Raw genomic sequence first — 27,374 nt, 5'->3', positions numbered from 1 at the left:
CCTCCCGATTTTCGGTATTTTGAGAATTTTAGCCACAATTTGTAACCGAAATATCTGCAATTTGACATTTGAGGTTCTTAGTGGTCATGAAACATCTCCACCAAACATCGTCAACATAGGTCCATGTCTTGGTATAGCCCCCACATAACGGTACCTCCCGATTTTCGGTATTTTGAGAATTTTAGCTAAAATTTTTAACCGAACTAGCTGTAATTTGCCACTTGGGGTTCTCAGTGGTCATGAAATATCTCCACCAAGCATCGTCAACATAGGTCCATGTTTTGGTATACCTCCCGATTTTCGGTATTTTGAGAATTTTAGCCACAATTTGTAACCGAAATATCTGCAATTTGACATTTGAGGTTCTTAGTGGTCATGAAACATCTCCACCAAACATCGTCAACATAGGTCCATGTCTTGGTATAGCCCCCACATAACGGTACCTCCCGATTTTCGGTATTTTGAGAATTTTAGCTAAAATTTTTAACCGAACTAGCTGTAATTTGCCACTTGGGGTTCTCAGTGGTCATGAAATATCTCCACCAAGCATCGTCAACATAGGTCCATGTTTTGGTATAGCTCCCATATAACGGTACCTCCCGATTTTCGGTATTTTGAGAATTTTAGCCACAATTTGTAACCGAAATATCTGCAATTTGACATTTGAGGTTCTCAGTGGTCATGAAATATCTACACCAAACATCGTCAACGTAGGTCCATGTTTTGGTATAGCCCCCATATAACGGTACCTCCCGATTTTCGGTATTTTGAGGATTTTAACTAAAATTTTTAACCGAACTAGCTGTAATTTGCCATTTGAGGTTCTCAGTAGTCATGAAATATCTCCACCAAGCATCGTCAACATAGGTCCATGTTTTGGTATAGCTCCCATATAACGGTACCTCCCGATATTCGGTATTTTGAGAATTTTAGCCATAATTTGTAACCGAAATATCTGCAATTTGACATTTGAGATTCTCAGTGGTCATGAAACATCTCCACCAAACATCGTCAACATAGGTCCATGTTTTGGTATAGTCCCCATATAACGGTATCTCCCGATTTTCGGTATTTTGAGAATTTTAGCTGCAATTTTTAACCGAACTAGCTGTAATGATCGGTATTTTGGGAATTTTAGCTACAATTTTGTCTATTCAAAAATAATCGTCAATATAGGTCCATGTTTTGGTATATCCCCCCATATAACTATACCTCCCGTTTTTCGGGAATTTTCAGTGGTCACGAAATTTCTTCACTAAAATTCGTCAACATGGTCCATTTTTGAGGGTCTACATTGTTTTGATGAAACTACCCTCAATTTGACTCTTGATGTTCCCTGCAGCTATAAAACTTTTCCGCCAAAAAATTTAATGATAGGTTTACTCTTTGATATAGCCCCGTAGGTGGTACCTTTCACCTAGCTGAACACATTTTTTTAGATTAGATCAGATAACACTGTGCAACAACATGGAGGTGAAAGCCTGGGGCACGGAAAATTCCTCTTGGGGAAGAAAGGCCTTGGTGAGTATATTATGAACCCCGAAGGACAGATCCGCCGTGAGTCGAACTTCCACCTTATCGCGTGATGAAATTTTTGTTAGAGACCCTGTGGGCCATCAGGAATTAGCGTTATATCTTTGTTTACTGTTGCTTAAGTGCTCTACAAAAACAACAAACAAAGATATAATGCTAATTCATGATGGGTCTCTTGCAAAAACTTCATCACGCCATAACGCGGAAGTTCGAATCACGGCGCATCTGTCCTTCGGGGTTTTTAATATACACACACCAAGCGCTTTCATCTCCAAAAGGAATTATCTCTGTCCCAACATTTGTGTTCACAGTGTAATTTAAGCAATAGCGGGAGGCAGTAGAAGTCTAACCATTATCGAAAAGTTGTTCCACCTAAAATTGTAAAAGGACCCTAATTATTCCATTTTAATTAAGACTATTTTATGGTGGAGGGTATAAAAAGTTCGGCCCGGCCGAACTTAACGACTTTTTTTGTTTTTATACCCTCCACCATAGTATGGAGGGTAATTAAGTTTGTCATTCCGTTTGTAACACATCGAACTAATCATTTTCGACCCTATAAGTATATACATATATTCTTGATCAGGATAAAATTCTAAGACGATCTAGCCATGTCCGTCTGTTGTAATCACTCTAGCGTCCGCAATAATTGAGATAGAGTGCTGAAATTTTGCACCCGAGAGTCTTTTTTCCATAAGCAGGTCAAGTTCGAAGATGGTCTATATGGGTCCACTCTTTTGTATAGCCCCATATAACGGTACCTCCGGATTTTCGGTGAAAGTCTGGGGCACGGAAAATTCCTCTTGGGGAAGAAAGGCCTTGGTGAGTATATTATAAACCCCGAAGGACCAATGCGCCGTGAGTCGAACTTCCGCGTTATGGCGTGATGAAATTTTTGTTAGTTAGTTAAGGCGAACCGTGATCAGTTTAGAAATTACCATACTCGAACAACAAGAGGATGTGCTTCCAATGTCATTAGTTGTATATTTCGCTTGTTTCGGAATATATTCTCTAAAATGGTGTGAACGATAACTCTCGAAAGAAGCAATCGATTTGGTCCAAAATTTGCTGTATTATTTCATCCAGTCATGTATCAAGTTGGAAAATGGACAATATCAATCCCGTCCTTCGGGTACCTCCCATTCAAAATTTGGGAAAAATGTAGTTTGAGGATTCGTCAGAGATATATTAGATTTTTTCCAGAAGGTTGTTTTCAGGGTCCCTTCTTGAGATAATGGCCTTACATTTTTTTATACCCCTTAAACAACGATACCGCTCAATTTCAAGTATTGTACAAAATTTTAGCTGACCGGATTTGTTTAGGTGATTGGTAATTGGTTTACGCAGTGGTCAAGAAAATTCAACTAAAATTGTTGACAATGTTACTTCCGTAACGGAAAGAAAACTAATTATTCCATACTAATGCAGAATATTTCCCCTAGATTTGATCCTGGCTACGCCCTTGAGTAGGCCCGTTATCTAGCAAACACTTTATTGCAATTTACATCAGAGAAAAGGTCAGTAGTTTTTTTCCATATGTAGGCTACTTTGCGAAATAAATATGTCCTCAAGGAATTAAAATATCGACCAAAAATAAAATTTTTATATTTTTCATACAAAAGTAATGGTCCATTTCACCCGCTAAAGAATATCAGATCATCATTCAAAATTGTAGGTATCTTTTTCGACCTATACTCTTACCCGGTGCAAAATTTCGCGACTATTGATGTATAATTGCGACTTCTAGCGAGTTTATTATTACACTACAAACAAATAACGGAATATATTAGGCTGTAACTCTGTTATCTGATCATGCACACCAACATAATTGGCATCAATTGAAAGGTCAAGCGTTCCACTTTCAAATATATCTCACTTGTCCGGAATGTCACTTCCAGGAATTAAGATATATAGCTGTAAATTAAAAATTTTCAAAATTTTCACACAAAAGTTTTGGTCCATTTAACCCTCTAAATATTATCCGATCGCCATCTCAAATTGCAAGCTTCTCCTTTGTGATATACTCTTACCTCGGACTATTATTGAGACCTATTATGTTTTTGGTCCATTTCACCCGCTAAATATTTCACGATCATCACCAATAAGAATAGGGATCTATTCTGTTCGGCCCATAATTGCGGCCTGGAGCGTGTTTACAATTTATAATGGACAGACGGACGGACAGATACACATCTCAAAATCGCTTTATCTCGTCGAGATATGAAGATTGGTATACCACATTGGGGGTCTCCGACGAATATTTCGCGGTGTTACATGCATTTTTACCAAAACAAACTTATAATACCCTTTTCCACATTGTAGTATAGGGTACAAAAATTCAAGAAAATTGAAGGGGACAATCGTTGTTAAAAATTGATTTTAAATAATGAATCGATTTTAAATAATTTTTTATATTTTTTTATTAAATAGCTGATAGAACAACAAGACATACAAAAAAGATTTTTTTAAATTGGACCAATATTAAAGAGGTTGTGAGTATTTATTTACATATAGCTTATATAGCGCGATATCTCTGGAGCCGTTGGTCAAAAAATCTGAATATGTACTGAAATGTTTTGCTGATGAGTAGCATCACCACAGCAAAAATAAAGTAAATCAAAAACCTCATTTTGAAAAAGTGTCCGATTTCACTGATCGGAGTCGAGATATTTCTTTCGACTCAGATTCCTGCAAAATTGCTCAACTCCGACGTTGAAACCCTGGTCCAAACATAGATCAAAAAAGTTAAAAAATTTTTCGAGAAAGTGTTGCGCATGATAACTGTCGAACTGTCAACAGATTTGGTCCAAGATTTAGTTCTCGTAATATTTTGTCTAAAGATTTGTTGGTTGGCCTTTTTCCTGAGATAATATCCTAAAAACTTTAAATAACACTTCCGGCAACAACTCAAATGGCTGCTGAGCACGAAAGCTTACGAATTGTGATAGATGGAATACGTTCATCGAACTATTGCATCAAGGGCACGTACCCGATTAAATGTAACAGATGTAGATAGTGTTCTTAGGATATGGAAGGAGCATTTTTTCTAAACCGTTATTATTGAATGAATCCCAGAAGATGGTATTGAATATATACCGACCGGCCTGATTGAAAACTGAGCGTTCTGTATCCCGTCCACACAAAAGGATATGGCTACTGCAGGAAGTTAGCTACACGGGTTGGAACTAAAGGCTGTTCTAAATCCGCCAACGTACACCTTGGTGCAACTCGGCTCTGGACCTTCGAACAGCTGTTCCACCGTTTGGGTAATAGTAGTACATGGTAGAAACTAAACCGTAGCCTTAGACTAACACCTGAGCGACGAACGTCTAACCCACCGTGTTCCCGATCATCTACAGCCGACCACCGAATACATCGTCTACCCTAATATCTGCAGCCAAACACCGAATACAACGTGTTCCCTATCATCTACCGCCGAACACCGAATACATGGTATTTTCGATCATTCACAGCCGAACACGGAATCAATCGTGCTCCCGATCATCCACAACCAACGTCGGATACATCGTGCTCCTGATCATCTACAGCCGAACACAGAATACGTTGTGTTCCAGATCGTTTATACACGAACGCCGAGTACATCGGTTTCCCGATTATTTAGACCCGAACACCGAATATATCCCCGATTACACTATGCAACACTGAAAATGCAAACAACTTCTAGTGTGCATTTTTTGATAGTACATATTTAGACTACAAAAACCCTAGTAGGGTTTTGTCCTGTCAGATCCAGTTCGTATTTTATGGCCGCATCTAAACCGGGCTAAAATTACACATTTTTGCATTTATCGGGCCTTTATCTCAGACACGTTTAGGAATTTGGCCTTGCTGTCTTAGGCAATATTGTAGCCCTGAACTGGTAGAACTTATCCTTTGAACAGACCATATAGGAAAAACTCCATCTAGGGCATCAAAATCTATAAAATATAGAAAATTTTACATAATTGCTGATATTCTGGTCAGTATCGGCTAACTATTGGGAGATGAACCAAGTAACCTTTTGCAAAAATCTTCCAAATAATGTTCTCAACAATTCTTTAGAACATTCTGAAACTCTAAAATGCTTACTTCATGTTGTTTCAGCGGTATTTTGTATCATATCTTTTACAACACGTATTTCAAACACAGTTCACACCAACAGTTTATTCTCGCATTTCGGATTTCACTACATTATTGAAATTTTTATTAAATGGTCGTTGAAAAATGTTCTGAAAACAACGGCATATAGGCATTTTACAACAATTACATGTTCTGAAGAGTTGTGTATTACATTCCAGGGAATATTTTTGCAAAAGAAAATATTCCGAAAAAATTAACGGTTTTGGAGATACAGTGTGAAATGTATAAAAATTGAGGAATTTTTGCATATTTTTTGAAATTTGAGACAATAAATGTAGTTTTTCGAGTTCATTATTCCTCCAAATATTTAATTCTTGTTCTTATCTACAAATTTGCTTCAGAGGTCAGAAGAAGATTCGCATTGGTTTCAGAGATATAGCCCTGAATTTCTTTCAAAACTCAATATTTAACCAGGTTTAGATAGGGCCATAAAATCCGAGCTGGATCTGACACAACAAAACTCAACTAGGGTTTCTTGTCGTTTGGGTTTGTACTTTCAAAAAATCATCAGTTCGAATTGTTTGCACAAGATCACCTTAAAAATGTTGCACAGTGTTATCTACAAGACACCAACGAATCGTCTAGAGCAGAACTCGCCGACTCACCACGAACTCCCCAGCTGCCAAAGCCCCCTCCAGTGTGTCTGAAATATCTTCACGGCAAGGATCAATCCTAATCTATACCAATTGAATATATTTTATCAATAAATAACCCGATATAGCCCCCAGGAAAATGAGAATACTAGTCTTCTAATTTCGTAAGGTTTAGTGGGTCAAATGACACGGAACAATATGCTCCAACACATGTTCCACATTGATATTGATGACGGACAGTAAAAGAAGCTAGTGATACCTTTAAAATGGTCGAAAGAGAATCTGCGAAAGTGGGTCTGGCAGTAAACGGCGACTAGACCAAGTTGATAGTATCCACGCGCAATTCATCCATACCTACCGACAAACATAAAAAAAACATTGTTCCACAACATCCCATACGGGACAAGGGAGACTTCTCTCATATCAATGAGTGCACCCCGATTCATATGTAGCTCAATGACATGGGACCTACTGTTTATCGCCGAGTCCGAACGGCGTGTCTTAAGACACCACTTGTGGAGAAGTTTTTCAAGGCTGAAATAATCAGGAAATGTCGCCAACATTACTGAGGGGTATTTTGGCACCGTTGAAAAATGTTTGATGTTGCCTGGCCGGGGAATCGAACCACCGACTTTCTGCGTGCAAGGCGGGCGTGCATACCATTGCACCACGGTGGCACCCCTGGCACCCCATACCCACCGACACCAACCATAAACACCACAAAAACATCAGTTGTGAAAAAGAAGAAGAATAGTACACTAATACCTCGATTTGCGTTAATGAGGAATTAAAATATTTTCTTTGTTCGAAGTATAGAACAAATGTTCTGTACAGGGTTAACTAAGCTCTATATGATTTCCACAGATAGACGTATGTATTAGTGTTTGTGCATACTTAACTTATTTCTCAACTCTGACGCCTCGGCAGTCGATCCCGAAAAATTAGCTACAAAATAAAACTATTTTAATCTAACTGAACTTTGACTATCTTTAATAAAATAGAAATTGCATTTCAAAAAAAGCTTTATAAAGCTTTCGTAATTTTTGTCCGACAAGCTGTCTAAAAAGCGTATCATTTTATTGTCACAACATCAAACAAACTCTAATAAGCATTTTAAATAGTTTAAGTGTTAAAACCGTTAACATAAAACAAATTATATGATATGGTGATAATCGAAATATCCGGAAATTAACAAGCTGATGTGCAGGAAACCAGCATCGAATCATATCTCATAAAATATATGCAAAATTTGGGTGAAATGTTTTATAAATCAAGATAAGATAATAAAATTAAGCGATGTGCATAGGCCATAACTATGACAAAGAATATATTATGACATACATATACATATGTAGTTTGTTTGTAGGTATGTGTGTGGTGATCCAAATGAATAAACTGTGACTGCGGCTTTAGCTTCAAATGTATAAAAGTGAAATTGATAAACTTTTAACATCATTCTAATCTCAAACTCTAACCGAATCAAAACATTCAATTTTTGAAGTAGACAAAATGCGTGCCTTTATTGTGTTGTGTCTGGTGGCAGGAGCCTTTGCCCAATATAATTATAACGCTGGAAGCGATAGTGTTGGAGCTGCTTCTAATGATGCTCCATTCTTCGATGTACTCAAGGAGCCTGATACTGCTGGAGGTGTAAGCGCTGCTGGCCCTTCTTTTGATGTTCCATCTCCACAATATACTGGCAACCAAGGCGTATTAAGTTCCACCTCTAACTTAGCACCCGTCCAAAGTGGTATTGAAAAGGAATTCTTTACTTTCACTGCCAATGATGCTGATTTCACTGAACCCGCTAGCTCCAACCAATTGGCCAATGCTGTGAAACAAGGTCTCCGTGTTATCTTCATTAAGGGTCCCGAATCCAGTGGTTTGGAAGATGCTGCCTTGGCTTTGGCTAAACATGCTGCCCAACAAGAAACTGCCATCTATGTCCTTAACAAACAAGCTGATCTTTCTGATTTGGCCAACAAATTGAGCAATTTGAACGACAATGCCAACCACAAACCAGAAGTTCACTTTGTCAAATACCGTACCGCTGAAGATGCTGCCAATGCTCAAAAGGCTATTCAAGATCAATACAATTCCTTGGGTGGTAGCAGTCAACATTTTAATGGTGGCGTTGCTCCATCCTTGAACTTTGCTTCTCAAGCTCCAGTTGCTCCTGCACCAGCTGCTTCAAGCCCCGCTGCCACCAGTGCTACATATCTTCCAGCTTCGATTCTTCGTCGTTTCCGTTTGTAAACGATGTGTATATTGTAGACCGTGTTTTGTTATAAATTGTTTGTTATGTAATTTTATTTATATACATTTTAATAAAAAATAATTTAAAAAGAATCAAAAAACAAGTGAGCAAAGGCTATAGTCGGGACGGGTCGCCCATGTGATACCCTACAATACTACACCTGCGTATAAGCTTTTCACTGATAAACATTTATTTTATGGAGATACGAAAGATATCAGCCAACCTGGCTTTTACTCCAAATGAAGTGCTGCTAACTGGAACAAAATAATTAATAAAATTCCACAAATTGCGATACCTAGGCATATTTTTCTATATTTCTACGACATTTGGGATAAATTTTCAGCACAGAATTTCTTAATTAATACAGGTAAATTTTTTGGAAATGCACCTAACAAAACCTAGGATATTACCCAATACAATTTAAATAAAAAATGGAAGAGTGAGATGTGAACCAACCTATTTTACTTTATTGCAAAGGTGATCTCTTCTTCTTTTGACGGGCTTTTCTTTTGAAATACCCCTACAAGAAGCGGAGATATTCACATTTGAATAAAACGCCGAATTTTCTCTTCATAAGGGTTTTACCAATTCCGACCCTTGAACATTATCCGACCTTCATTAAAATCGATATCCTCTTCACCTCTGGGACCCTCGTCAACACCCGAAAATTCGTAATCCGATCCGAACAAAATTTCGAACTGTGGCGTGATTACAAAAAAGTGGAAAAATGGGATGTATTACCGACTATTGCGATATTTCAGTTATTTGATCACCTTCGCCAACCTACTTCGCGTCGTTGTAAAGGCGAGATTATATACTTTCGTTTTCAATCTTAGGTTTTGAAAGGCCAGCAGACAAAGTTCTGATATTCTGCATTACAATTGAAATCCCAAAACTGAAAACTTGGGATGGATCAACGACTATTCTGATATCTCCGTTGTTTGATCGCTACGCTAACCTCCTTTGCACTGTTGTAACGGGGAAGTTTTCTACTTTTGTTATAAGCTTGATTTTGGAATGCTCGGAGATATTCGCATTATTATATAACCTTGACGTTTTCCCCACAGAAGTTTTTTTGCCAATTCCGAGCCCCGACTGTTATCCGACCATCACCAAAATCAATAGTCTTCTTTCGGGACTACCATTAATCACCAAAATTTCATGACGATCCGATCAGAATTGCTACAGTAGTGTGATTTAAAAAAAAAAATTCAAAAATGGGATGTATTACCAACTATTGCGATATCTCCGTTATTTGGCCACCTACGTCCACTTACTTTGCATCATTGTAAAGATGGGATTTTCTACTGTCATAGTCGGGCTTTTTTTTTGGAAGGTCCCTAACCAAAGCTGTGATATTCGATATTATCACTAAAATCGCAAAAATTTAAAGTTGGGTTTTATTTGCGACTATTGCGATATCTTCATAGTTTGACCACAGTCGACAGCCTACTCTACATCCTTGGAAAGGTGATATTTTTACTTTCATTGTCAGGTTTTGCTCAGGTTTGAGATATTTGCCTTGGAAAAAAACGTTAACTTCTTATCCAAATAAGTTTTTGCCAATTCCGACTTATAAATATTATCAGACCATTACCACAATCAATAGGCTTCTCCCCCTCCGGGACCCACATCAACACCCAAAATGGTGACGATCCGATTAAAATTGCGAGCTGTAACGTGATTACAGGGTTTAGATGGACGAACGGAGGGACGGACACACATAGCCAGATCGACTCAGCTCGTCGAGACATTCCTTTTGGTAAGTATAAGTATGAGTCTGCGACTATTATTTCGATGCGTTACAAACTTTTTGGACAAAACCACCTTATAATACCCTCCCCACATAGTGGTGTAGGTTATAATTAAACAGATGTTTCTGTTTATGCCCCATTTTTCTGAGCACAGAGTTCTAAGGCGTTTAATAGCGACTTACTTAGTCCGCCCTGCACATATGTCCTATAATCCGAACTAAGACAATATTTCCATTCCTCTCTATTTGTTGTATGGCTTGTCCAATTTGGAATATTACGTTTTTCGATCTCGCCTTCCACTTATTTACTCCATCGAAGCCTTGACCTTCCAGTTCTGCGTTATCGGGTTCATTATCGTTCATTCTTATGACATGGCCTAGTCAACGCAGTCCTTGCAACTCGATACGTTTTACTATACTGATGTCGTTGTATAGAGATACAGGTTCAGGATTCGATTTTCCTGGACAAAATCACAATTTTTTTCGTCCCCGATTGTTAATTTCTCTATGGGATTTGAAACTAAGGAAAATAAAAAATAAGTCAACATGTGTGGGCGTGGCGTGCTCCTAAAGACGACAATTTTTTCGCAATTTCGGAAAAAAGTTATTTTTGCAAATTTCTGAAGAAAGAAACAGCTCATTTCTCGAAAACTATAACAGATATTGTCTTCATTGCTTTTTTTTTTTAGATAGGTAGGATTGTTGTCTTAAAGAGCCGTTTCAATAAATTACAGTAGCGATTACATGAAGTGAGCCATTTGATTTTTCCTCACTTACTAGCAATTTTAGGAACAATGGAACAATGTTCCTCTTTCACAGAATGATGACCGAGGGTGTCCTCTTTCAGTCCATATATACTTTTGTACCCGTCCCATTCCGTCCGTTTAACACTTTTTTAAAGTTTTTGAAATGACGTGTTTAAAATTTGTGTTTTTCCACTGTTTCCCATATAAATTATAGCTTTTTTCCACAAATGGTAATTTTTTTAAATATATGAGTTTTTATAAGATTATATGCGTTTCATTGGGTTCCACCGTAGTGCAATGGTACGCACACCCGCCTTGCACGCAGAAGGTCGTGGGTTCGATTTCCGGGCTAGGCAACATCAAATTTTCTACGATGGCAAAATAACTCTCAGTAGTGTTGGCGATATTTCCTGAGTACTTCAGCCATGTAAAACTTCTCCACAAGTGGAGTCGTAGGACACGCCGTTCGGACTCGGCGAAAAAATGTATGTCCCATATCATTGATCTAATAATAGTCTCCCTTGTCCCGCCTGGGATGTTTGTGGAACAATTATAATTATTATTATATGCGTTTTATAAAAATCCAAGGAGTTTTTTTTTAATTAATTTAATTAATTAATTTTTTTTTTAATTTGGAAAAAAATTATTTTTTGAAAAAAAAAATATTTAAACATTTTTTTGAATTTTTGTTTGTTTTGTTTTAGTTGAAGTTTCAATCTCATTTGATTGTTTTTAAGTCTGGAGTGTTACCCCCAATGGCTTAAACTTCATCATTGCTTTCTATTACAGAGAGTAATGTTTTTCAAAACGAACTGACAGTGTTGCAAAATTTTACTGATCGCTACCAATATCATGATTTCATCCCGGCGAAGGGAATTATCAATTGGCTTCTCAATTTTTGAAATGATGCCTTTTTAGCGAAAACCCGAACTCTTTAAGTGTCTAGTATTCTCATTTGAATTTTTCGAAAAAAAATTTTTTCCAAAATTTTTTTTTTTTTTTGATTTTTTTTTTTTGTTTGTTCATTTGTGTTTGACTTTTTTAAATAGCTAGAACATATGAAAAACTCAAAAACACTCATATTATGATGCAAAATAAGAAAACAAAACTCAAAATTTTAACTTTGAATTCCTCTGCAAACACTACTCCGAAATCGAGTGTTTTTAATGCATCGGAAAGCTGATTATGTTATCTGTCGAACAAAAAGGAATTCAAAAGTTACAGAGTTTTGACCAGGAAAAAACGATTCTAAACCACTGTGCGACGTAGATATTCACCGTGAACGCATATTGGTCCGCAGCTCTTTCGAAGAACTTTTCTCTCAAACACACCAAACACTGTCTTGTCTACTTGCGCATACATATATCCAGAGTTCGCAATCATACATTAGCACGGTTTTATAAAGTGTTATTTTTGTTTGATGAGACATGGTTTTGTTTTTAGACTGCTTACTCAAGCCAAAGAGATAGTATGTATATGCTAGCCAGTACTTTTGTTCTTCTTATTTCACAACTGATGTTGTTTGTTATGTTTATGGCGGTGCCGAAGTAGACGAAGTCTTTAACTACCTCAAGTTCCACAGTTGGTCCAAGTTCTATGGATGCATTTCGCGTCGTTACCATCAGTTTGGTCTTGCGCCTACTTTAGAAGATACTCCTTCAACCCTCTTAAAGGTATCAGTTACTTCTTTTACTGATCGACCCATTACGTAACATGTGGCTATTGGTGTATATTGTGCCCTTTCTTTTGACGTTTGCATCTCGTATAACCTTTTCCAGCAGAATGTTGACGATATCTAAAACCTCTGTTGATACTAAACTGTGCGGAGAGGTTTTTCCCTCTCTTAACTGAAAACTGTATATCAGTTAGAATCATCTTACAAAGCCGAAAAAGCTTTGCTGGTATACTAAATTCAGAGATGGTTCGGAATACATTTAAACGTAAGGGACGGTCGAGGGCTGCTCTATAATCGACTTAAACATGGTAAGTGTCAGTGTGCATCTCTTGGGGCTTCTCCAAGAATTGCCTCAGATTAAATATCTGGTCACTGGTGTATTTGCCACTTCTAAAGCCAATTATTTGGTTGACCATAGGCTTTAGTCGTTTGCACAATATTCCCGACACTATAAGAGCTGCAGTGAGCTGACTAATGTCCCTATAATTAGAGCACACAGTCTTAACTACTTTCTTATAAGAGGGACAGAGGTTGCTCAGGTTAAAATCGTCGGGTAAGCATTCTTCCTGCCAAATGGTGCTAACTAGTTGCTGCATACACCTTATAAGCGTTTCGCCTTTTGAACGAATTATCTTTCCATATCCAGAGTACACTATCAGTTAGAGTCAGAGCGTATCAGTTACCAAATTACCTTGCTGGTCCCTATAGAATGATGGGCCGCCTGTAACAAAGCCATGAGTTTGATGTTACATTCATTTTGCCTTCTGTTCATCTCGAATTTTTCACACTCCCGCTTTTCTATTTCTCTTTTTTTTCTGCGACCGTTTGCATGGAGTGGGAAATACTCTGTCATTGTGATGACAAGTTATTGGGACGAGTAGAGCTTTGATTAAGCAATTGGCCCAGATGAGTGGAATGTGCTGTGGCTATCTTTTTTTGATTGCAGCATACCGATGCTCAACTTCCGTGTTGTGTCTGTTCGTACCTTATTTGCTACGTTTAGTAGGGGACGTACCTTTGCTGCAACAATGTAGTGGTCCGAGTCCATGTTAGCTCCTCGGAACGATCCTACATCCAACACTTTCAATGAATGTCTTCCATCTATCACAACGTGATCAATTTGATTTCTTTTTGGCCTGGAAACAGCCAGGTGCCCTTTCGAATATCGACATGCTTCAATCTGTTACTACGTATTACCATGTTTATTGCTGCTGCAAAGTCTATCATCCCCATTCCATTGGTAGACTTTGGATACTGAATTGCCTGACTGTTGGGCCAAAGATATTCTCCTTTCCAATTTTGGAAATAAAATCGCCTAGAATAATTTTACTGACATTCAGGTCATCTATTAGAAGAACTTGGGGTTTTATATAAAAATACCTTCTGGTCTTCAATAAGAGGACATGTGGTTTTCTACAAAAGTGGTCTTCTATAAGAAGACATTGTGGTCTTCTGTAAGAAGGCATTATGGTCAGTTATAAGAAGACCTTGTGGTCTTCTATAAAACGACCCTATAGTTTTTTATAAGACGACTTTGTGGTCGTCTCTAAGACAACCTTGTGGTCTTCTATAAGACGACTTTGTGGTTTTCTGTAAGACGATTTTGTGGTCTTCTATAACAAGACCTTGTGGTCTTCTATGAGAAGACCTTGTGGGTTTATATAAGAAAACCTTGTGGTCTTCTATAAGAAGACCTTATTGTCCATTGTAATAAGACCTTCGGGCCTTCTATTATAAAAATTTGGGGTCATCTATTAAAATCTTTTGTGGTCTTCTATAAGACGATCTTGTGGTCATTCATTAGAAGACCTTGTATTCCTTTCTTCCATAAGAAGAAAACCTTCTGGTCTTCCATAAGAAGACCTTATTGCCCATTGTATTAAGACCTTCGGAAATTCTATTATAAGATGTTCTATTAGAAGATTTGTGGTCTTCTAAAAGAAGAACCTGTAGTCATTTATTGTAATATTTTGTGATCCTTACACCTTATTGTCCATTGTCAGAAGACCATCGGTACGAGAGTCACTAAAAACCTTCTGGCCTAGGCGACACTCCGAGTCGCCAGGCGTCATTTGGCTTTTTTTGGAAAGTTTAAAGTTTTTAGCCTAAGTGACGACCATTTGTTGGGTTGTTTACAGTGGGATGATTGAGGCACATCCAAAACATGGTTTTTGAATGCTTTTACAGCATCTAGTGGCGATTGCTGCGATTTTTCGGGCTCATACCCATAGTTTCATGATTCGTCACCTGAATCCACCTTATAAACGTCTTTTGAAGCACTGTCTTTGAAGCACCGCGTATTTGTTCGAAATTTTTTGCATCGACCAAAACCGGATCCGACGACAAAACCCCCATTTTTGGCGCCAAGTGTTCATGCAATATCAAATGTTACTTGGTGGAATAAGTGCCCAAGGATGCCTCTACCCCACGGTACATAACATGTCGATCTTTTATTACCCGTCCACGCACGGCATAATTTTGTCTGGCACAACGACCGCTTTTGAAAGACCCTAACGAACTACGTTTTTTTTTTGCGAGTGTCGGCCACGATTGAATTCATTAAACCAGTTTTTCATAGTGCTATAGGATGGTCCTTTATCGACATATAAAGATTTAATTTGATCGATCCACTCTTGACGTGATTATCCACGTCGGAAGTTGTGAAAAATTACACTGTGAACACAAATTTTGTGGCAGAGATAATTCCTTTTTTCTTAACATACTCACATGCCCCAGACGTTCACCGCCATTAAGTTGCACAGTGTTATCAGACTAAAATGTTCACCAGTAAATTCACTTTTTTATGCAAAGTGATTTTTTTAAAATCACTGTAAACAACACAACACATGGTCGTATGTGAAACTGTACTGAGTACGCTAAGGCTAAAAAGTGTCAAACTGTCAAAAGATCTGTAAGAGGACATATTGGTCTTCTATAAGAATATCTTGTGCTCTTCCATAAGAAGACTTTATTGTCCATTGTATTAAGACCTTCGGGCCTTCTATTATAAGATTTTCTATTAGGAGACATGTGGTCTTGTAAAAGAAGAACCTGTAGTCATTTGTTGCTATATTTTGTGACCCTTATTGTCCATTGTCAGAAGACCATCGGAACTTCTGTTATAAGAATTTTAGTTCATGTTTTAGAAGATCTGTAAGAGGACCTATTGGTCTTCTATCAGAATATCTTGTGGTCTTCCATAAGAAGACTATATTGTCCATTGTAACAAGAATTTTATCTACAATTTTTAAACGAACTAGGTGTAATTTGACATGTGAGTTTCCGAAAGGTCACAACACTTATTCACCAAAAATTATCAACAGAAGTCCATGCTTTGGTGTAGCCCCTATATAACGATACATCACCATTTTTGGTAATTTAAGGGATTTAGCTATATTTTTCGACTGAAGTAGCCGTAATTTGATAAATTTCTCTACCAAAAATCGTCAACATAATACCATGTTTCGTAATAGCCGAATATTGGTATTTTGAGAATTTAAGGTACTTTTTTACCGAAATAGCGGTAATTTTACATTTGCTCCCCCTGGCCCTTCATTTGCTCCTTCTGGTCCCTCTGATAATTTTGGTGCTGCTTTAAATACTGCTCCCGTCCAAGGTGAACTCGAAAAGGAATTCTATACCTTCACCGCTAATGATGAAGACTTCAATGAACCTGCTGCCTCCAATCAATTCGATAATTCTGTTAAACAAGCTCTACGTGTTATCTTCATTAAGGGTCCCGAATCCAGTGGTTTGGAAGATGCTGCTTTGGCTTTGGCTAAACAAGCTGCTGAACAACAGACCGCCATCTATGTCCTCAACAAGCAAGCTGATCTTTCCGATTTGGCCAACAAATTAAACAATTTGAACGAGAATGTCAACCACAAACCAGAAGTTCAATTTGTCAAATACCGCACCCCTGAAGATGCTGCTAACGCTCAAAAAGCCATTCAAGATCAATACAATGCATTGGGAGGTACCAGCCAAAGTTTCAATGGTGGTGTTGCCCAAGCCTTAAACTTTGCTTTTCAAGCTCCAGTTGCTCCAGCACCAGCTGCTTCAAGCCCTGCTGCTACAAGTGCTACTTATCTTCCAGCTTCGATTCTTCGTCGTTTCAGTTTGTAAATGATTAAAGGAAAAGGTGAAACGGAATTTGTTATTGTTGTTACGATTAGTTACTGTTCATAATTCGATCAAATAAATTTTTAAAAACAAATTTGGCTTTGTTGTTAATGTATACACAACTGTATGTTAAACAATTAAGAAAGTACCAGTCAGCTGTGCTGACGGAGATATAACCCCAGCCACTGACCAAAAAAAAAACACACAATAATTGTGCCACATATAAAATACATATATGGATTTTGTATCACGAGTTTTCATTATCACCGTAATGTGAGGCTATACCAAAACATTGACATATCAGGAAAAATGTCTAAAATTGTCTTTTCCATTTCAAAAAAATCCAAAAAAATTTTTGATACTACATCAACGATTTTTGGTACATAGATTAAGAAAAAAATCAGCATTCCAAATCTGTTTTCGTTACTAATTTTGATCGTTGCGCGCAAAAGATATGACCGTTTTAATTATGATAATTAGAAAAAATTCTAAAAAAATCGCGGCTTAAAATAGTTAGCTGTTATATCCTATTATCGTTAACTGAATTCGTACCCTTTGCGATGATGCAAAAAATAATCGCAAAGTCTCAATGGATTCGCGAAAAATCAAATATGTTAAATAATTTCACGTATTTACAAACATATTTTTGAAACAATAACGCTCATACTTACGAAAAATATATAAAAAAAATTATAACAGCATCCAGAAATTTTGAGGAATAAAATGAAACCTAAGTTGTGAAGGTTGGAGCTATAGTATTCATGTTATTTGCAAAAATACGAAGAAAATATTACGAAAAAATTAAAATCATATTATTCTAATTTTATTTTTTTATGGCTTTATAGGAAATGTTGGATACAAAATGTTTAAGTACTTCGGCATTTTCGTCAAAATTTCACGCAATAATGATGATATTCCGTTGTAACAAATTTTTCGCTTATAGTTTTCCTATTGGCGAATATTTTTAGAACATTATATTAAATCACAAGGAATTCCAATTGTGGCATAACGTTAGAATAATGTTATATTGAATATTACAACATTTGAGACGCATATAAACCGCGTAATTACGAAAATGACATGATGCGCATCCGATTTTCCAACACAGCGAATCAATCCCTCTTATTTGATGTACAGTTTGTCAAATTCTATTTGGCGGCCACGATGTAGCATCCGCTGCATATTAGGGTGCAAAATACAGTAAAATGGTCATAATTTCCGCGAAGTTCATTTACATTTTATGCGCATCCGATTTCAATAATCACCATTAAAAAATACATCATTCTATGGCGTTTCAATGCGATTCATCAAGAACCGTGGATGTAGCATCGCACTAAATTTTTAGAAAAAATCTAGTATATCTCTGGATTTACGAGAGTTTTTAAATACCTGTTTTCGCGCAGTTTAAACACGCGTATCGATCTATTTATTTGAGTAGAACTGACACATCCAAAACGCGTTTTAATATGCGATATTTTCAAAATAATTTTTTGCAAATTTTCGAAATTTGAGGGGTATCATATCCGCCGATCTAGTGGGTGGATTTTTACGCGTCGTGGCTTGTTAGATTCAGAATAAATTTACGCGGGTTTCCACGGAAATCGAAAGACGTTTGAAAATTTTAAACCAAAAAAATAGGTTTTTGGAGAAAAATGTACGCACAAAAATTTCGTCTTTGGGCGCAGATTACTGTGATCCTGTGAGGGCTACACCCTCATGTTATACATTAAAAAATGCGAAATCGCGAGTACTACAATCAAATAATAAGCTTTTAGGGAAATCCAGCTGCGCGTCCCGATTAAAGCAAAAATTCAAAAAACCCAATATTTCAGGTTTCAAAATGTCAGCATCCGTTTGAGGCAGATACAGTGGATATATTAAAAAATCATACATTAGAAACTTCAACTCTGAAGTGTGCTCTTTAAATTCTCCTTTGAGCATTAAGCTCTACATTGTGTTGTAAAACCACTAATTGGAAAATAACATAATGAAACTCGTTTATTTCAACGATTTTTTCCGATTTTTTACCTTAGTACGACCACAGCTTCCGCTCAAATTATTATTTTAAGAAACCCCTCGGTGAATCGGGCTAAAAGAGTTTATTTTACCGAAATACGGTCAAAAGTTATGATATAGTAAAACTGATCGCGAGTTACAATACCCCATACCTCAGTTTCAACATAAGTTAATTTTCTACAAAAAGCTTGATATACCAAACGTTTTTAGTAGCCCAACTTCTTTATAAAGGACTCGAAATATTAAATTACATTTAACTAAATTTGGAAGAAATTTTTGAAAAAGTTTTAGAGTTATCTTATCAGGGTTTTGGAGCTTGGACTATTATCTCAGGAAGCATTGACTTATTCCGAAAAAGGATTGTGCTGTTTTAAATGAGGCCGCTAGAACAACCTACTGAAAAAAGGATCTAAACGATGCGAGAGGTGCTCTTAAACTTCACTTTTTTTAAATTTTCTGTGGGACCATAGCCCATATTCCAAACCGATCCGAAAGGAGCTGTTAAACTTCACTTTATCCGAATTTTGTGTGGGAGGTACCCGAAGAAGTGGACCATATTCGAACCCAATCTATATTTGGAAGGAATAATACGATGTGCAAAGTTTGGACCAAATCAAATGTTGAACTTTTGTGGAGGAGGTACCAGAAGAAGTGGACCGATAAGGCCCATCTTCGAACATAAACTAAGTTTGGACAAAATATTACGATACCCAAAATTTGCTTCGAATCGGTTGATCCGTTCGAGAGTTATCGTGCGCACCAGCCAGACGGACAGACGGATGGACATGGGTAAATCGACTCCAAATTGTCTGAAACTAATTTCGTCCAAACAGACTTGGGTTCTGAAACCGTTATTTCGATGAGGCACGTTTTTGGCCGTATCAAAGTGTATATAGCCTTTAGCCTAAAGGCTGAGGGTATAATAAAATAGTTGACGAAATTGATTTATGTGGATTATTGATGAATATGATGAATGTTATAATGCACTTACCCATCATAATAATCTCACACATAACAAGTGAAAAAGGCGTTAAGGTCGGCAGGGCCGAACTTTTTACACCCTCCACCATAAATTATATTGAAACCAGAAAATGTGCCAAAATATTCCACACGATCGTTACCGTTCTGCAGGGGCTATATTAAAATGTGGAGATACACCGACAATTCTGTGCAAAAATATTTTATTGCTCCAGAAGAGACTAACTAATTTATGTGAGAATAATGCGGCCTTGAGAATAACGAAAATCGGGAGGTAGCGTATATCAAAACATGGCTCAGTCATTAAAAATTCCACAAAATCGGGAGGTACCGTTCTACATCAAAATGTGGACCTGCACCGACAAAATCAACTACCAAATTGCAAATCTTAAATATACCGAAAGTCGGGAGGTCGCTTTCTATAGGAGCTATATCAAAACGTGGAGAAGTTTAGAAGTTGTTAACCACTGAGAACCATAAATGCCAATTTGCAGCCAATTTAGAGGGAAAATGTAGATAAAAACTGAAATGCCTGAAATCGGGTGCTACTGTTACATTTGGTGCTATACCAAAACAAGGACCTTTGTCTACATTTTTTTCTGGAGAAGTTTCTTGATCACTGGAAATCTTAAATGTAAAATTATAGCTTATTCCGTCTGGAAACGTAGCTAAAAACATCAAAATACCTGAAATCAGCTGTTACCGTTATATGGGAGCTATACCAGTATAGCCATCTTCAGTTAGTTAGTTCCGACCAAAGGCACATGTGTACAAAATTTGAGCAGTCTGTTTCAGTTCATTCGGAAGATAGCGTGGACGCTATTCAAGGACATATATACTTTGCTGGGTCTAAAATAATTATTTCGACGACTTACAAACTCAATAACAAAATAACAAACATAGGTTACTAAAGAAGTTTTGGAAGTTTCCAGCATACATTTTAAGGAGTTTGTCGGATAAGTGTTATATACTGTTTATATTCTAATGACAAACCTAACCAATATAGTCAACACAGTCTGCACAGAATAACACAATAGCATTGTAACAAAAATGGTTTTATTGCTAGAGATGTATCGACGGTCATTTCAGGATTTATATCTCTGGAAGTGCTGTTTTCCCATAGCAAAAATACAGTTATGTTGCAGTCTAGATTGCAATGACAACACGCTATTAAAATTGCCTCACGTCATAGTTTAATTTTGGAAGTCATTCCTTTCGATAGCTATCGTGCCAAACAGCCATTTTAGGTGGCCTTCGTAGGGGTTTTAAAGCTTTTAGGTAAAAACGAAAATACATCGTTGTAATCAGCATTACATGGACAGCGTTCGGCCCTTACAATACACTTAAGCTAAAATGTTGAGCTTTTGTGAAGGAGGTACCCTAAAATATTGTCCGATGTAGACCTAGAGACTAGAGATTTTCGGATATTATCGCACGACATGCGTATGGACTTGCACTGAAAAAATTAAATCGTTGCAATTGGGGTCCAGCAGGACAAACTACTACAAAAAATTTTAAAACTATCCGAGACGTGTTTTTTTAAACTACACTTCTGGGAATATTTTTGAATTTTGTGGGTTAGGTACCCAAAGATGTGTACCGATGTAGTCCATATTCCCTTAGCCTTTAGGCTAATGAGGGTATATGCACTTTGAAACGATGAAAATGTGCCTCATCGAGATAATAGTTTTTGACCCCAAGTATTTTTGGACGAAGTCAGCTTATGAGAATTTGCAGTCGATGTAGCCATGTGCGTCCGTTTGTTTGTCCGGCTAGGTGGGGCGAACGATAACTCTCGAACGGATCAACAAATTTTGTCAAAATTTGGTTCTCGTAATATTTTGTCCAAACCAGGGTTTCAGAGCTAGCCATTTTCAGTTCGACTCCGACTCCTAGGGTAATTTCCAATACGGTTAAAAATATATAAAATATGCATGAGTTTTAATTATTTCCTACATGCGGGCTTTTTCTGAACGTATTCCTTGAAAAGAAGAAATACTCATAACTTCTTTAATATTGGTTCAATTTGAAAAAATCTTTTTTGTGTATTCTGTTGCACAGTGGGCTCGGATGCAATTTTCACGATTTAATATTTAAAATCAATTTATAACAATGATTGACCCCTTCGATTTTCTTGAATATTTTTATAAGTTGGTTTTGGCCAAAAAGTTTGTAACGCATCGAAATAATGGTCGTAGACCCATACTTATATATATCAAAATGAATGTCTCGAGGAGCTGAGTCGATCTGGCTATGTGTGTCCGTCCGTCCGTCCGTCTGTCCATCTAAACCTTGTAATCACGCTACAGGTCGCAATTTTGATCGGATCGTCACGAAATTTTGGATGTTGATGGGGGTCCCGGAGAGGAAGAAGCCTATTGATTTTGTTGATGGTCCGATAATGTTTAGGGGTCGGAATGGGCAAAAACTTATGTGGATAAAAAGACAACGTTTGTTTCCAAAGCGAATATCTCAGCTTCTGTATGGGGTATAGCAAAATCAAAACCTGACAATAAAAGCAGAAAATTTCACCTTTCTAATGATGTTAAGTTGGTTCTCGTAAGTGATCAAACAACGAAGATATCACAATAGTCGCAAATAAAACCCAACTTTTCATTTTTGCGATTTTAATTAAAAAGACGAATATCACAGCTCTTGTTGAGGACTTTCCAAAAGCAAAGCCTGACTATGAAAGTAAAGGATCCCATCAATACAATGATGCAAACTAGGTAGGCGTAGGTGACCAAATAACGCAATAGTCGATAACATCCCATTTTTCAATTTTTTTAGAAATCACGCTACAGGTCGGAATTTTGATCGGATCATCACGAAATTTTCTCACAGAGATAGAAGCATATTGATGTTGGTGATGTCGATAGTAGTCAAATATAAAACTAAATATTAAGTATTTTGGTTCAGTTCACCTTAAGTCATTTGGTATAAAAGCCAGATCGGCGAAAACTTTCGTATCTCCCTAAAAGAAATTTGTTCAAGTGAGAAGATTATGCACAGAGGTACACGCAGAAAAATTTATGTTAGAAATATGTTTGGTTCCAAACAAATATATGTTTGGATCCAAACATAATATGTTTGGGTCCAAACAAATATATGTTTGCAACATTTTGTAACATATCTCAATTTGATATGTTTGGGTAAAACATATTTTTTATGTTACAAAATTTTGTTCATGGGTGGAGAGAGGATGTTTGTCAACGAGAGTAATAACAGTGCTCTCGCAGCTGTGGAATGCTGCTTTATAATGAAGAGTTGTGTGTATTGTATAATAGAAGACGTAGAAGCGAAGAAGGGGGCTTTGGTGGCATGTATGAGTCAAACTCGAGTGTTTCTTGTTTTGTTGTTGTTAACCAACTTAGCTGGCGAACAGTGTGGCCATTTTAGCATTTTTGCAGCTAAATTTAGCATTATTTTTTTGAATTTAGCCGCGAAATTTCCATTTAGCATATTTTTTAGCATTTTTCAATTATTAATTTAGCATTATTCGATCCATAAAACCTCAAATATGTCAATACTTTTTTTTTGTAAAAAATCTGATAATTTTTGACAACACATTTAAACATACATAGAAGCATGAAGTGAATAAAAATAAAATATGGGATCACAGATCAACATGTTTGAACAGCTCAAAAGAACGAAAAACAACACATCTACGAAGAATTAAGTCTCTATGTCATCTAAGGCCTGAGCTATCGATGCCTTAAAATTATTACGAATATACCTAGACTAGCATGTGCCCGCTACTTCGTTAGCGGAAGTGACACAATTATAAAGAAAATCTCAACATTAAAACTACACTACTGTCGTTTTAATATAAATTATTTTTGTTATTTCTGACCGATTTCTGAATTTAATACCCTAATTTTGTCTTCAACAGCATCTCATATGTTCAACAAACCGAAAATTATTGAAAGAATTTTTGTTTTAATTTGAAATTGAAAATCAAAATTTTTACAAATTCATCGTTTATAATCATTTTTTGTCTAACTGAATTTTAAAGAAAGAAAATCTTTTGTGCGACACCTGTTATGTGAAAACAAAATTATTAAAGAGACGTAAATCATTCGTAAATCAGAATGAAGTTTATACCGACATCTGTTGCAATGGAAAATAACAACTTTCATTGTCTTTCCAATATATATTGGTTTACGATAAAATAAATGCTCCTAGAAGTAAACTACAAAATTTGAAATTGTTTGTGATATTTTACGGTATTAAGAAATTATAGCATTTAATTTGACAAATGTGTTGCCAACTAGGTACATACGTAAGTAAGAACAGTGAATAATAAGGATTTTTGTTATTGTTATTTTTTGTGGTTCCAGGACGAATTTTGCAAAACCCGGCCTTATCTCGCACATTTGCACCAACAGTGACATACTGGTAAAATTTCAAGCTCCTAGCTTTAGCCGATTTAGCTGGGCACCCAAACATAAATATCTTTGCACCCAAACATATATATGTTTGCACCCAAACATATATATGTTTGCACCCAAACATATATTTGTTTCCACCCAAACATATATTTGTTTGCAGACCCAAACATATATTATGTTTGGGACTGTTGCAAACATATATATGTTTGCTGCAAAATATGTTTGGGACGTACCCTATTAAGCGTAACAAATAAAGGACGAACAGGCAAATAAAGGCGAACAGGCGGAAGTTTGACATGGATAATCTGCAATCACAATAGATAGACACATCATAGCCCAAATGCTTAATCAAAGCACTCCTCAACCCCGATAACATATCAGCAGACTGGCAAAGTATTGCCATATTGACCACTCAATACCAACAGCCGCAAAAGCAATATTTGGATACCAGAGACCTCCACCAAGGTTTACATTACAACCCGTAGCAACATGTAGCGTACGAGAGAGGTATCTAAAAAAGGAGAGAGGAGAAACGCCTTCTTCACAGGAAAAAGAAAGAAATGGAAAAGCGGCAGTGTAAAAAATCGAAATGTACAGGAGCCAGGATGAAGTCCGAAATGAAAAAAGATTGAAACATCAAACTGGTGGCTTTGGAACATGCACATCCTCCCGTAGATACCAGCAAGGTAATTTGGTGACAGATATAGATAGTGTTCTTAGGATATGGAATGAGCATTTTTCTAAACTTTAAGTATTGAATGAATCCCAGAAGATGGTATTGAATATATACCAAGCGGCCTGATTGAAAACTGAGCGTTCTGTATCCCGTCCACACAAAAGGAGATTGCTACTGCAGGAAATAAGCTACACGGGTTGGAACTAAAGGCTGTTCTGAATCCACCAACGTACACCTTGGTGCAACTCGGCTCTGGACATTCGAAAAGCTGTTCCCCCGTTTGGGTAATATTAGTACATGGTAGAAACTAAACGTAGCCTTACACTAACACCCGAGCGACGAACGTCTAACCCACCGTGTTCCCGATCATCTACAGCCGACCACCGAATACATCGTCTTCCCTATCATCTCTATCATCAATCGTGTTCCCGATCAACTATAACCAAACATCGGATACATCGTGCTCCTGATCATCTGCAGCCGAACACCGAATACGTTGTGTTCCAGATCGTTTATACACGAACGCCGAGTACATCGCGTTCCCGATTATTTAGACCCGAACACCGAATATATCCCCGATTATCTACAAAACACCAACGAATCGTCTAGAGCAGAACTCTGGCAGTAAACGGCGGCAAGACCAAGTTGATAGTATCCACGCGCAATTCATCCATACCCACCAACACCAACCATAAACACCACGAAAACATCAGTTGTGAAATAAGAAGAAGAATAGTACACTAATACCTCGATTTGCGTTAATGAGGAATGGAAATATTTTCTTTGTTCGGAGTATAGAACAAATGTTCTGTACTGTGTGAACTAAGCTCTATATGATTTCCACCGATAGACGTATTAGTGTTTGGCATACTAAACTTATTTCTCAACTCTGACGCCTCAGCACTCGATACCGAAAAATTAGCTACAAAAAAACTATTTTAATCTAACTAAATTTTAACTAACTTTATTAAAAAAGCTTAATAAAGCTTTCGTAATTTTTGTCCGACAAGCTGTCTAAAAAGCGTATCGTTTTATTGTCACAACATCAAACAAACCCTAATAAGCATTTTAAATAGCTTAAGTGTTAAAACCGTTAACATAAAACAAATTATAAGATATGGTGATAACAGAAATATCCGGAAATTAACAAGCTGATGTGCAGGAAATCAGCATCGAATCATATCTCATAAAATATATGCAAAATTTGGGTGAAATGTTTTATAAATCAAGATAAGATAATAAAATTAAGCGATGTGCATAGGCCATAACTATGACATAGAATATATTATGACATATATATGTATGTTAGTTTGTTTGTAGGTATGTGTGTGGTGATCCAAATGAATAAACTGTGACTGCGGCGTTAGCTTCAAATGTATAAAAGTGAAATTGATAAACTTCTAAAATCATTCTAATCTCAAACTCTACCCGAATCAAAACATTCAATTTTTCAAGTAGACAAAAATGCGTGCCTTTATTGTGTTGTGTCTGGTGGCAGGAGCCTTTGCCCAATATAATTATAACGCTGGAAGCGATAGTGTTGGAGCTGCTTCTAATGATGCTCCATTCTTCGATGTACTCAAGGAGCCCGATACAGCTGGAGTTGTAAGCGCTGCTGGTCCCTCTTTTGATGTTCCAGCTCCCCAATATACTGGCAACCAAGGCGTATTAAGTTCCACATCTAACGTAGCACCCGTCCAAAGTGGTATTGAAAAGGAATTCTTTACTTTCACTGCCAATGATGCTGATTTCACTGAACCCGCTAGCTCCAACCAATTGGCCAATGCTGTGAAACAAGGCCTCCGTGTTATCTTCATTAAGGGTCCCGAATCCAGTGGCTTGGAAGATGCTGCCTTGGCTTTGGCTAAACATGCTGCCCAACAAGAAACTGCCATCTATGTCCTGAACAAACAAGCTGATCTTTCCGATTTGGCCAACAAATTGAGCAATTTGAACGACAATGCCAACCACAAACCAGAAGTTCACTTTGTCAAATACCGTACCGCTGAAGATGCTGCCAACGCTCAAAAGGCTATTCAAGATCAATACAATTCCTTGGGTGGTACCAGCCAACATTTCAATGGTGGCGTTGCTCCATCCTTGAACTTTGCTTCTCAAGCACCAATTGCTCCTGCACCAGCTGCATCCAGTCCCGCTGCCACCAGTGCTACGTATCTTCCAGCCTCCATTTTCCGCCGTTTCCGTTTGTAAACGATGTGTATGATGTAGACCGTGTTTTGTTATAAATTGTTTGTTATGTAATTTTATATTATTTATGTATATACATTTTACGATTAATAAAAAAATTAATAAAAAATAATTAAACCCTACACCACTACCCCTGATTATAAGCTTTTCAACGATAAACATTTATTTTAGGAAGACACGAAAGATGTCAGCCCCCCTGGCTTTTATACCAAATGACGTGGTGTTAACTGGAACAAAATAGTTAATAAAATTTCACATATTGCATCTTTTTCTATATTTCTACCAC

The 27,374-nt window shown here is 37.1% G+C and overlaps 3 protein-coding genes across 3 annotated transcripts; all 3 read left to right on the top strand.

Moving 5' to 3' along the window:
• The first annotated feature begins 7,775 nt into the window (after window positions 1-7,775).
• On the top strand, window positions 7,776-8,522 carry LOC141390083 (uncharacterized). The gene has a single exon (XM_073962554.1). It carries the CDS (start codon window positions 7,776-7,778, stop codon window positions 8,520-8,522), a length of 747 nt encoding a protein of 248 aa, XP_073818655.1.
• Window positions 8,523-8,954: 432 nt separating this feature from the next.
• LOC141390077 (uncharacterized) lies at window positions 8,955-16,822 on the top strand. Its single transcript, XM_073962541.1, has 2 exons — window positions 8,955-8,962; window positions 16,219-16,822. Exons 1-2 carry the CDS (start codon window positions 8,955-8,957, stop codon window positions 16,820-16,822), a joined length of 612 nt encoding a protein of 203 aa, XP_073818642.1.
• Window positions 16,823-26,344: 9,522 nt separating this feature from the next.
• Window positions 26,345-27,091, top strand: LOC141390073 (uncharacterized). Its single transcript, XM_073962530.1, has one exon. It carries the CDS (start codon window positions 26,345-26,347, stop codon window positions 27,089-27,091), a length of 747 nt encoding a protein of 248 aa, XP_073818631.1.
• Window positions 27,092-27,374: the final 283 nt, after the last annotated feature.

The sequence above is a fragment of the Musca autumnalis genome, unplaced genomic scaffold (genome assembly GCF_047663935.1).
Source record: "Musca autumnalis isolate F117 unplaced genomic scaffold, ASM4766393v1 scaffold_1, whole genome shotgun sequence".
In the NCBI taxonomy this organism is placed as follows: Eukaryota; Metazoa; Arthropoda; class Insecta; order Diptera; family Muscidae; genus Musca; species Musca autumnalis.
The sequence above is the reverse complement of the archived record's forward strand: the minus strand, read 5'-3'. Positions and strand labels throughout refer to the sequence as shown.

Bases quoted from the DNA above. Each gene is read 5' to 3' on its own strand.
- LOC141390083 (XM_073962554.1), top strand. From the start codon at position 7,776: ATGCGTGCCTTTATTGTGTTGTGTCTGGTGGCAGGAGCCTTTGCCCAA.
- LOC141390073 (XM_073962530.1), top strand. From the start codon at position 26,345: ATGCGTGCCTTTATTGTGTTGTGTCTGGTGGCAGGAGCCTTTGCCCAA.